The sequence below is a fragment of the Macaca thibetana genome, chromosome 12 (assembly GCF_024542745.1).
Source record: "Macaca thibetana thibetana isolate TM-01 chromosome 12, ASM2454274v1, whole genome shotgun sequence".
In the NCBI taxonomy this organism is placed as follows: domain Eukaryota; kingdom Metazoa; phylum Chordata; class Mammalia; order Primates; family Cercopithecidae; genus Macaca; species Macaca thibetana.
Window position 1 is genome coordinate 52166238 of NC_065589.1, and position 13024 is coordinate 52179261.

Here is a 13024-nt window from a genome sequence, read left to right on the forward strand (position 1 = left end):
CTGCAGTCAGAGCATGTGGGGTCTTAGATCCTTTAAAAAAAAAAGCTTAGATTTTATTCCAGGTACAGTAGAAAGCCACTGAAAAGATTTAAGAAAGAAAGGGATTTATGTTTTTATAAGATAACTCTGGCTTAGGTATGAATAAAGGATTACTGCCATACAAATAGATACTCTGTAGATATAACTGATTATAGAAATTTAGGGTGGTCAAATATAAGCCATTTGCTTTAACTTGAAATTAAATAACAGGATGGTTAAGAGAACACTGATCTCCATCTCCTGCCTAAAAGAAAAAGAAAGAAAGAAAGGAGCCGCCTGACCAGATTTCCACTCTGCTGCGACCTAGACTTTTTAAAAAGTATTTGTAAGAAATAATAGTTCTGAAACCATTCTATAGTTCTGAGAGTCCTAAGAAAAGTATGCTTTTCTTAACTCCCATCTTACCACTTGCAAATCTAAAATCAAATGAGCAGGCTCAACCGTGACCCTCTAAAAGAGGCTTTAGTTAAAGTCTCTGTAATTTATAGTTACTAAATTATCATTTCCCTTAGATAGTTAATATAAAGAAACGAAAAGTTAGCTCCTCTGTATTTGATGACTAATGATGTAAATAAGACTATAAAAGGAATGGTTTAACCAGTAAAGTTTTAAATCTGTAAGAAACACCAACTACAAATCAACCTTTGATAAACTGACTGGACTAGTCACCAAATTTAAGAATTTCCTTGGATTGGGCATGGTGGTTCACACCTGTAATCCCAGAACTTTTGGAGGCCAAGGAAGGAGGATCACTTGAACCCAGGAGTTCGAGTGCAGGACCAGCCTGGGCAACATAGCGAGACCACATCTCTACAAGAAAAAAAAGTTTAAAAAAATTTTCCTTGGTCTGCTAATTCAAATTACTGTAAATATTGTATTTCAAAGTTACAAAATTCTATATTTTTTAAAGATTGAAAGCCATTTTTCACCAGTTTATGGGACTATCTTTTTTGTTTTGTCTGAGCTAGTTAAGATTTTGCTTGATCTTAAAACAAAAACAAACATTATTAGCATAAGAAAATGTAACATATGACCATACCTCCACTTTAATTCTCTTTGGGGATAATTCATCTCTTTCTCCACATTTTGACCTAAGGGAAAGGGGAGAGGAAAAAAACCAAAAACTTGAGAAAGTAACAGATTTTATTCCAAAGGCATCTCAGCCTATAATCTTCCACCAAAATATATACCCTGAAACTCCAACACCAGAAATGACATATTCATAACGAACATTAAAATAATGAAGAAAATATCTTTCATCATTTCCAAATTAACACTAGGGGAATGTACAGATACAATTATACATTTTAAAAGGCCACTACCTAAGAACTCCCCACCTCTGGCTTTGGTATGAAAGCCACTCAATAATTTTTTTTTTTTTTAAGACGGGGTCTCGCTGTGTTACCTAGACTAGCCACAAAGTCCTAGGCTCAAATGATCCTCCCACCTCAGCCTCCCAAATTGCTGGGATTACAGGCATGAGCCACTGTGCCCAACCTAGCACTTAATAAATATTTAATGATCATCACATAATGAAAAAAAAAAATCAAGGAGGATATCCCTTTATGGTTCAGTAGGAATAATTTAGGATAAAAATCACTAAAATGACAATTTAAGATGTATGTTTATGGCTACATGAGATTAAAATGCATTTTGTCTATCTACAGAAACTACAGATGTATTTACCCTGACCCAGCAATTTCTCTGCTGGGAAAACGTATCCCAGAGGTACCTACACATATATAAAATGATGTTCCATCAATGGTAAGACACATAATTATTTCATGTACCACTATGAAATTAATTAAACTACGACAAGCCATCAACTACATTATACTTCAATATAAAAGATGTTAAAATGTGAAAAAGTACACCTCAGAATCAACAAAACATACAATGTATGATGTTATTTATTGTATTATTTACAGTGAAAGACTAGACACCACCCCAGTAGCCATCAATAGGGTGTGGGGCTAAATGAATCACAGCACATCCACACAATTCAATACCATGCAGTCGTAAAAAATAATGAGGGCACCTTAGGAGTCCAAGGTGGCTTCTAAATTATGTAAAAGTGTTAATATATTTTAAAGTACATTTAACTTTAAAAGGATAGATTAGGCCAGGCACGGTGGCTCATGCCTGTAATTCCAGCACTTTGGGAGGCTGAGGTGGGCGGATTACAAGGTCAAGAGATGGCGACCATCCTGGCCAACACGGTGAAACCCCGTCTCTACTAAAAATACAAAAATTAGCTGGGCATGGTGGCGCACACCTGTAGTCCCAGCTACCTGGGAGGCTGAGACAAGAGAATCACTTGAACCCAGGAGGTGGAGGTTGTAGTGAGCTGAGATTGAGCTATTGCACTCCAGCCTGGCAACAGAGCAAGACTCCATCTCAAAAAAATAAAGAAAAAGAAAAAAAAAGAAAGGTGAAGGTAACTACTAGAAGAAACAGCTAAAAAATCACTGAAGGCAGTTGCCTCTGGAACGTGGAACTGAGAAGCAAGAAGGTAGAGCACAGGAATCGTCGAGTTTCACTGAAAGCCTTGCGTATTGTATGACTTCTTAAATTGTGGACATGTATCACTTTGATTAAAGAAAATTATTTAAATACTCAGAAAGAAAATGGTGTATAATACAATGAAGAAAATTAAAAATCAGTGAATCAGCTCTTGATTATCCAACTCCAAAAAAAAAACCTCATAAATAATCCCATAGAATGTGCTGTATATTCCTACTCTGTTCATTTAGTCTACATGATTTCACTTGTCAGTTATAAATACGTAGGTACTGACGTAGGGCAGAAAATAAAACTGCTGTGAGTTAGGAAAAATAATGGTAATGATGGCAAATGCCTATAGTGCTGGTTTTCAAACTTAGGATGCACAAGAATGCTCTGGGATGCTTGTGAAAGTTCAGATTCCAGGGATCCATCCCCAAAGAATGCGATTTATTAGGGCTGGAGAGGGTGCTCAGAATGTGACTTTTCAACAAAAACTTAGAGTTACTCTAATGCAGTGGTCATCTGCATCCAGAGAGGCAGTGGCAGGCACAACACAATGTGGGCTGGAAATCGGGGTCTGTGTGGAATCAAGTGAACAAAATCAAATGGTCCTATCCTGTAGAAAATGCTTATGGCTCAAGTAAGGATAAGGTGAAGAAAAATATGCTGTGTTTACATTAAATTTTGAAACCACCATTGCTTTCTAACATCACGTTTTTTAAATTTCAAACTTGTGTTCCATAACCCATTTGCTAGTAATAGAAGTATCTTTCAATTTTCCCTTGATATTAGTCAATAGAGTAGTTTTACATGTTCAGCTAATCTCATCAGATTGCAAACACCTTGCAAAAAGGACCATTCTATTTCCTCAGAGTTCAACAAGTTCATGTAGTTAGCAGGCGTACAAATACATCTATAATGCTGACTAAATCCCCTCATCACGCTCAAAACCAAAGTGTGTGTGTGTGAGACGAATGTCTAAAACCACTACTAGAACAATGCTATAGTAACCCAGAGAATGATGCCTTTTAAAAGAGAAAGAGGAGGATTAAACAACAAAAGTCACCTTAGCAATGTTTTCAAAAGTCACCGCATCGTTTAGTTTCCTAGAACAATAATCATACTTCTACTTTTTCAGAAATGCTTATTCTATCAACAAGTGTTTCAAACTCTACTTCTATCAAGCAACGGAAAAATATTGACAGTTAGTTAAATACTTACTTGGTGGTTCTGTAAGTATATTTATAGGTGACTTCTCGAGAAATCTGCCGAGCCAAGGCAAAAAGTTCATCTCTTCTTGTCAGCAGGGCATTATCCTTCACACAGAGTTGAGCAGCTGCTTCATTAACAGTGAGCTGGACATCCAAAACAGAGTTTCAAAATTAAGAACATTTTAATTTCATCAAAATGCAAAAGATTTCACTTAAAATATAAGAATGTCACACCATTATATAATGAAATCATAATTCATAAAAATAAGAATAGTATTTATTCCTAATTATTCCTAATGCCAAATTTCTGAAGAAAATCAACCAATCTGCCATCTCACAGAGCCCAAATTAATCATGATGGTCATCTTCATTTTATTTATTTATATGCTTTTTTTGGTTAGGTAGGAGAGTTTATAGACAACAAGGAAAATAAAAAGTGAAAAATATTCTGCATCTTGCTTATAAAAAAACCAAAATATCAGAATACAGGATTTGCTGACACCACTTCTCTAACCAAAAATCAATGTAGATAGTCTGACAGATTTTTTAAGAACTGACATGAAAATTCTTAAAAAGGAATCAAGACCATATGATTTTAAACATTTATCAAATCACTTAGTAAAAAACAGAGTTATCACATACTAGGGCTATATTGGAAAATCAAGGTCTTGGACTAATCTCTAAGATCCATCTAATTCTACCACGCTTTCATAATTCAATAATTATTAAATATTGCCAATATAGAGTTGCTAGTTGACCAAACACTTTGTACTAAAATTCTGTTATCATAAACACAAAATCGTAATTGTTTAACAAAGTAGAAAAATTTTCACATAATTTTGTCAGTATAAATAGATACAGGAAATTGTCAAGAGGTATATCAAATTTTTTTAATATGCAAAAGATGAACTTAACCAAGGCACGATGATTAGCAAAAAGAAAATGGGACGTGATGGCAGACAGACCTGAGAAGAGTCCTGCTCCATCATTTACCAGCTATGACTCTGGACATGCAAAACTTTTGAGAGGCTTGGTATTTGGTATTCTGAGAGGCAAAATGGGATAATATCACTATCCCAAAAGGCTCTAACAAGAATAGATGAGGAGACACACCTGGCACAAGGTTGTGGTTAGTGTTAGTTCTTGTTTCCGTTTCATAAGAAATCAGGTACAGCAGTACCCCCTTACCCACAGTTTTGCTGTCTGAGGTTTCAGTTACCTGTGGTCAACTGTGACCCAAAAATATTAAATGAAAAATTATACAAATAAACAATTCGTAAGTTTTAAACTGTGTGCCATCTCACTCTGTCTCGTCCGAGTGATGAATCATCCCTTTGTCTAGTACATCTACACTGTCTACACTCCTGGCCGTCAGTCACTTGGTGGCCATCTCAGTCATCAGATGGACTCTTTTGATATCTCAGTGCTCATGTTCCAGTTATCCTTATTTTACTCAACAGTGGCCCCAAAGTGCAAGAGCAGTAATGCTGGCATATTGTTCTAATTGTCCTACTTTATTATTATTAACAGTTATTGTTGTTAATCTCTTGCTGTGTCTAATTTATAAGTTAAATTTTACCATAGGTATGCATGTATAGGGACGAACAATGTATATAAGGTTTGGTACCATTTGCAGTTTCAGGCATCCAGCTGGGGGTCTTGGAATGTGTCCCTCACAGATAAGAGGGGACTACTGTAGTCACCCTTTCTCCCTACCCAGGCATCTCATCTTTATTTAGAATAATTTTTCTTACTTAAAATTTTTGAAAACAAAAATAAATAGCATGCAATCGTTCCATCCAGAATGACGATATTCTAATATACATTATTCCAATATTTCAGTGTACTTATAAACATTAAATATATATGTACATACAAATTTGTAATCTACTTTTTTCAGTATATTTTTTATTTCTACCAATGTATTAAGGCAGAGACACGGCTTGTTTACATTAGCATCTGGCACGGGTTGGAAGTTCAATATAAATCTGTTGACTGATGAATGAATTGAAAAATCCTTTATAATATCACTTTTACTACCCACACATACAATATTCCATTGTAGAAAACAGCAATATATTATTTAAACTACCATCGCCCTGGACATCGAACTACCTCCAGTTTTCCATGTACTATTTTAAAAAAAGCTGCATAAGAGATTCTTAAATGTGCACCTTTGCACACATATCCAACTATTTCTTTGCAATACATTCCTACAAATAGACCTGTTAGGTCACAGGGTATACTAAATTTTAAGAAATTTATACATTCCACCAAACTACCCTCAGAGAAGTTGCTCTAAATCATAATGCTGTTACAATGATTATATGATGAGTACATTTCCTACAATCTTGACCAACACTAGTTATTATCTTTTTAAAACTTTACCAATTTTACATTTCTAAAACAGCATTTGGTTATAATTTGCATCTCTTTGACTATGAAACTAAAGTTTTTTCTTACATCTTTGACTCATTACAATGTTTTGTTCTCTTAGAACTTCAGGAATTCTTTATTAACAGCGTCAACTCTTCATCATATGTAATTGGATTTTTTTTTTTAAAGTTTGTCATCAGCCATACAGTTTCTATGCTGTGGGTGACAGGCACAGAAAAACTCTTTCTACTCTAATAATATATAAATGTTCCATAATTTAGTCTAATCATTTTACTTTTCCCACCTAAGTATTTAAACCATCTAGAATGTGTTATGGTATATGGTATGACGTAGACATCTAACATCCTCCTCCCCAAATTTATTACTGTAATTTATATTGTTCTGAAACAATTAATTTGGCCACTGACAGCAAGTTATAATAATAAACCCAAGTTTCCTATTTTAAACCCTTAGCTGAATATGAAAGCATAATTGAAGGAAGAATTTATTTTCAGCCTTCTCCCCTCCTCCTAAAGAGTCATCAATAGATAAATTCCTCCCCTAAGTGCCTTTGAAAGGCACAATGTTATTGGAGTTAAAAGTGAAATGTATACTTTAAATAATGATTTTCAAAACAAATCAACTTCAGTTTCAGCATGGCAGTAGCTAAATGACCTTGAAGAGGATTCTCAAATACCTTTTTATGTAGCGATTTCTTTTTCATATTAATAAATCTACATTACTAAGGAAACGCTTGATTTTCAGTAAGGTGTTTTAACTGACAACGTTTCAGAGGTACTAGCTTATGCACAACCACAGAAAGTAACTTTTCAACACAAATTGAAAACAATATTCTAGTATTCCTTCTATTACCTTTCCAGAAACCAAGAAAAATAAACACAATGCATTCATTGTCACTGAATTCAGGCTCCCACAAACCAAAAAAGTAGACTAAACTCCAGGCCCTCAGGGAACCTGGTAAAAAACTGAGGCTGGAGAAATAACTCTAGCTCACCCCCGAGTTGTAATAAAAAGCTGATTCATGAAGCCTCTCCCTTAAAAACATGTGTTCTGTCAGTGTTACCCAGATTTCATGCTCCCTAGTTGCTAATAATGAACAAATCAATAACTCTCCCTTAAAAACATGTGTTCTGTCAGTGTTACCTAGATTTCATGCTCCCTAGTTGCTAATAATGAAATCAATAACGATTATGATATAATTACAAAAGAAAAATGAAAATATTCCCAAACAACTCGTCACTTGCTGCAGCACTGTTAGCTTTTTCTGAATGCCAATAATCTAATTTTGTTTAAAGGATAAAGTAACAAGATATTCTCCCTTACTGGTTTACTTATTTCCTCCATTTCCTCTTTTTGTGGCCCAAAATACCAAAATTCCACTCATTTCTTTATGTGAAAGATTTCTCAGAGTTTGCTTCCTTTTTGTTTTAGAGATGGAGTCTCACTCTGTCACCCAGGCTGGAATGCAGTGGCGCGGACTCAGTCTCCCGGGTTCAAGCGATTCTCCTGTCTCAGCCTCCCAAATTGCTGGGACTACAGGCATGCACCACCATGCCCGGATAATTTTTTTGTACTTTTAGTACAGACGGGGTTACATCATGTTGGCCAGGCTGGTCTCGAACTCCTGACTCAAGCAATTCGCCCACCTTGGCTTCCCAAAGTGCCGGGATTACAGGTGTGACCCACCACGCACGGCCTCTTAAAGTTAGCTTTCTATCTTTTATAACTGGACTTAAAAAGTGGACTCACTACAGTTATCTTTATCCTTAAAAAGAGTGATTTACTGATTCCTAAAAAAACTTTCTTTACAGGTTGTTAAAATTATAATCTCCAACAATTAAATGATTGTGACTTTAAGTACTGTCGGCACAAAAACACTGTGAACAACTGTGTGTTAGGGAGGCTCAAAAGGCAATCAGGACTTTCATTTCCAGCACTGGGAAGGCTAGGGTACCATTACTGGCCCCTCTCAGAAAAAAAACTAAAGTATATCAGGGCTAGAGGGGAGATACAAATAAAATAATGGGAAAAAATCCAAAATATTAGTCATATAATAAATGTAAATGGACCACATGTTCCAGTTAAAAAACAAAGAACGTCTGACTGGGTTCTTTAAAATCCAACTGATTAGTATTTATAAAAGATATATATAAAACATGGATTAGAAAGGCTGAAAATAAAAGGATGACATAAAGATATAATAAGCAGTAGGCCAGGTGTGGTGGCTCACGCCTGTAATCCCAACACTTTGGGAGGCTGAAGCAGATAGATCGCTTGAGCCCAGGAGTTCGAGAACAGCCTGGGCAACACGGAAACCCCGTCCCTACAAAAAGAGAGACAAAGAAAGAAAGAGAGAATGAGAGAAGAGAGAAAGAGAGAAACAGAGAGAGAGAGAGAGAAGGGGAGAGAGAGAAACAGAGAGAGAGAGAGAAGGGGAGAGAGAGAGAGAGAAAGAGAGAGAAAGAAGGGGGGAAGAGAGAGAGAGAGAGAGAGAGAGAGAGAGAGAGAGAGGGAGGGAGGGAGGAATTAGCTAGATGTGGTGGCACATGCCTGTGGTCCCAGCTACCCAGGAGGCTGAGTGGGAGAATCACCTAAGCCTGGGAGGTCGAGGATACAGTGAGCTGTGATCTCACCACTGCACTCCAGCTTGGGTGACAAAGTGAATCCTGTCTCCAAAAAAAAAAAAAAAAAAAAAGAGATGTAAAGATGTAATAGGCAATAATAGGCAATGACTAACAAAAAGAGAACTCATGTATTTATATCAACATTAAAGAAAACAGCTTTTTAAAGCAAAATTCATTATTAAAGATAAGATTACTGCATGATACAAAGAGAAACAGACGCTACAATCACAGTAAAAGTTTAGCACACAACTCTTTTTTTACTGACAAAGCAAGCAGACAAAATAGTTAAGAACCTAAGATTTGAAGAACAGAGTTAGTAAGCTTGTTAGAACAGACACATACAGAACACTCTACTAACAACCGCTTAAGATATCATTTCCAAACGTAAAAAACACAGACCACAGAGTGAACCATAACTAAACTCTCAACAAATTTTAAAGGGTTGGCATCACACAAACCATGTACTCTTGCCCTCAATGTAATTAAGTCAGAAATCATTAGGAAAAATAATTAAGGAAAAAAATTACTCATATTTGGAAATAAAGAAACACTTTTAAATAACTCATGGTCAGAAAATAAATCATAAAAGTAAAATAGAAAAATAATAACCTCATAACAAAACTTTGGGAATAACACTGAATCAATACATAGTGAAAATTTATACTTTAATTGCTCATATTAGAAAAAGAATGACTAAAAATTTATGAACTAAGCACCCAAATTAAGTTAGATAAGAACAATAAAATAACTAAGAGGAGACACATATATACATGCACACAGCACAAGCAAGAATAGCAACTAAGCCCACAGCGGCTTCTTCAAAAAGATCAGAGGTGGGCAAGTTTTTCTGTAAAAGGCCAGAGAGTAAGTATTTCAGGCTTTACGGGTCAAACAGCCTGTGTCACAACTACTTAACTCACCATTGTAGCTCAAAACCAGCCACAAACAGTACATAAATAAATAGGCCCAGCTGTGTGCCAATAAAAGTTTATTTATAAAAACAGGAGGTGAGTGAGACTGGGCACACAGACTCTAGTTTGCAGATCTCTGAAAAAGAATAAAATTGGCAAACCTTTGGCAAGGTTGTTTGGGGCAAAGGAGAGATAAGTGTACAACCAATATTAGGTCAATATTAGGTCTTAAAAAACTATAAATAATTTTATGCCACTAAGTTTGAAAACTTAGATGAAATGGACATTCTTAGAAAAATGTAACTTACCAAAACTGACTCAAGAAATACACTACCATAATTCGTTTTTAAAAATCACCAGAAGGAAAAGTCCAACATTTCAATTGTTAGATGCTGAAATCTATGAATTCTGAGATTGAGAGTTCAGAATAAAACAAGCTAACTTAATAATGTGTCCAAGTATATGCTGTTCTCAGATTCAGCATTCCTCCTCTCTCAAAGGTGAAATTGCTGGCCTCCTCTGACACACTCAGCCTTGACTTCTCAGCACTACAATGGAAACTGACCAAAGCTTGGCATCACTGTTTATTCTATAGGCCTGGGTCCTTATCTTGGTAACCTGCTTAGCACCCCAATGCCTGCAGAATTTCTTCTGCTCAGTCTACAGTTACCCGCTGACTACATTCTCCTCTTCTCCTTCCTATCTTTCTAGAGCTCTTTGACTAGAAGCTGCTATCTGCTGACAAATATTCTGTAATGCCAAATTATCTACCTGCTTACATTTCTGAGTATTACAAGTTACTACATTCTCTATTGCCTTGCTGTTCCCAAGTTTTAGTTGCTCTCTCCTCATCCATTCACCGATTTAAGATTGGGGGCACACTGCTTGCCTAGTTTACCACCTACTATCTGTTAACACCCTTTATGATAGATGCAACGCTGCCTGCTGGCTTTTTTCTGATATTGCTTCTGGGTTTGTCCCTTAGCACCTCCCGAACACCAGCAACGTGAGTGATTCTAAGCCTCAGAACTCACTCTCTTCACAATCTGACACCTATATAACAGACCGGACTTAGCCAGGTTGTAGGACTATCACTGATTCTTTAGCTTAAAAAGAAGGGGGGGGTGCTTAACAATAAGTCATTCTATAATTCTTTATGGTGTACATTTGGAAACAAGTTATATTATAAATATATAAACAAATATTTTTTTCTTATTACAAGAAAAATAATCTTATGTACTGAACAGTTGAAAAAAACTTACAGGTATAGATAGCTTCCTGAATTTCATCCACTAGTGACCTACATATAGCTCTATGTCTTGCAAGATTAAAAGAACAGTATCCACACAATTTATATGAAGAAAACCCTCAGAACAGTGAGATGAAGCCAACAATGAATTAAGAATAAGTCATATATTCCTTATGTGGAAATTGAGTACAAACTAGCAACATTCTTTAATCTCAGGAACTTAGAACTAAAAAAACTTCTGCTAATTGTAAATAATCAGGAGAAAAAAAGCAAAATTCTCATAATACCTAAAAGATATACCTAATAGTACCTTCTTTCAATTCCCTCAGGATTCTGTCATTTCTTCCAAGATCTTAGATATTTACTAGTTTTAAGAAAGCTTCCTGATTCACAAACATTTATTCTAAACTATATTACTGAACCAGATTCACATACTGGAGTTACAAGTAACAAGCAGGCCTAAGTTAAGTTTCAAAAACACAAGCCACAACTTCCAAAGCCCCCACCCCCACATTTCAGAAGCCTACTGGCATTCATTTTGAGTATTTCCTTATTTTGGGAAACCCACGGTCTCATTACTTAAATACCATGTGTACCTACTTATCTAAAGAGGCAAAGAGCCCGTTAGCGAAAGCTAAGTGTAAAATAATTCTTTTTAGATTTTTTAAAAGTAGGGTGTGATTTTTTTAAACTCAGGTTAACTAGGTTTGTTAATCTTTTAGAAATACTTTTATTTTGATAAAAATACAGGTATTTTGACTCAACTTTGTTGAGTTTCATCTGCTATGTTTTAAAAATTATAAGAAAACTAGATTACAGCATGAAACTAAAATTGCCAACACATTTTGCCTTTTGTTTTTCTACTAATGACAGCCATATAGCCCTTTTAGTGGATTCCTCTACTGGTTCAAAGGATACTCCCAAAATAGATCAAGTCACAGACTGGCTATGACTTAAGTCATTCTGCTAACCAATTATCTGATCTCAAGCTCCAACATTCACGTCTAAAATCATTTATTTAAAAAGATCAGGCTAGGTACAGTGGCTCAAACCTGTAATTCCAGCACTTTGGGAGGCCAAGGCAGTCATATCACTTGAGCCCAGGAGTCTGAGACCAGCCTGGGCAACATGGAGAGACTCCCATCTCTATAAAAAACTTAAAAAAAAAAATTAACTGGGTGTGGTGGCACACACCTGTTGTTGAAGCTACTCAAGAGGCTGAGCAGGGAGGACTGCTGGAGCCCTGGAAGTCGAGGCTGCACTCACTGCACTCCAGCCTGGGTGACGGAGCGAGATCTCCATCTCAAAAAAAAAAAAAAAAAAAAAAAAAAAAAATTAGCTATGAAATAGTCTTTTTAATTTTTGAAAACACATTTATTTTCCAAGCACTTATTGTGTAGACTCTGTGAATATAAAGATGAAGGAGACATTATCTCTGCCTTGAAGAAACCCAGAGTATACTGTGAAGCACAGACCAATACACAAATAAGTACAATAAGAAGTTGAAGTTATTGTGACAGAAGTATATGTAGGGATAAAAATGGAAAGGAAAGGTCATTCTATCTGAAGGAAAAGATAACAAAAAACACTTAAGCTTATTCTGGGCTGAGTTTTAAAGATGATGTGTCGACCAGATAGACGAGAAGAAAAGGAGTAAATGTTAAAGTTTATACACACACATAAAGTATGTATGTTATATGGAGAAAATGTTGTGTCTATACACACATATATACACACATGAACTTAAGCAGACTGTCTACAGTACTTACTATAAAGATAAAAATGTTTAATGCCAAACATCAAACCAAAACGATGTTCAAAGCAAGAATTCTTCCAACATTCATCAAATTGTTTTCTATGCAAGCTGAGAATTGCTTTAAGTTCTCGCGATTTTTACAAAATTATTTTCTTTAAAAAAAGCCTACAAAAATGTTTTTTAAAAGTTATATTTAAAACCTAGTTTTCTTAATTAAAAAACAAACTGCCTTTCAATTGCAAAGACTTTATGCTTTCACTGCTTAAATTCTGACATTTTTCTAAAAGTCACCTCATACTGTAGTTCCAAAGCTCAAACATGTTCAAGTTCAA

General features: G+C 35.6%; 1 protein-coding gene across 17 annotated transcripts in view; it reads right to left on the reverse strand.

Annotated features, from left to right (window-relative positions):
• Nucleotides 1–13024, reverse strand: part of NAB1 (NGFI-A binding protein 1) — a 48293-nt gene that overhangs the window by 18153 nt on the left and 17116 nt on the right. For 14 of the 17 annotated variants that reach the window (XM_050751887.1, XM_050751892.1, XM_050751891.1 and 11 more), the window contains 3 exons: nucleotides 3766–3899; nucleotides 1079–1130; nucleotides 751–849 (listed from right to left, as the gene is read on the reverse strand). In XM_050751887.1, coding sequence (XP_050607844.1) covers nucleotides 751–849; nucleotides 1079–1130; nucleotides 3766–3899 — 285 coding nt within the window. The remainder of the gene's footprint in view (nucleotides 1–750; nucleotides 850–1078; nucleotides 1131–3765; nucleotides 3900–13024) is intronic. The other 3 variants (XM_050751900.1, XM_050751898.1, XM_050751897.1) reach the window with 1 other exon arrangement.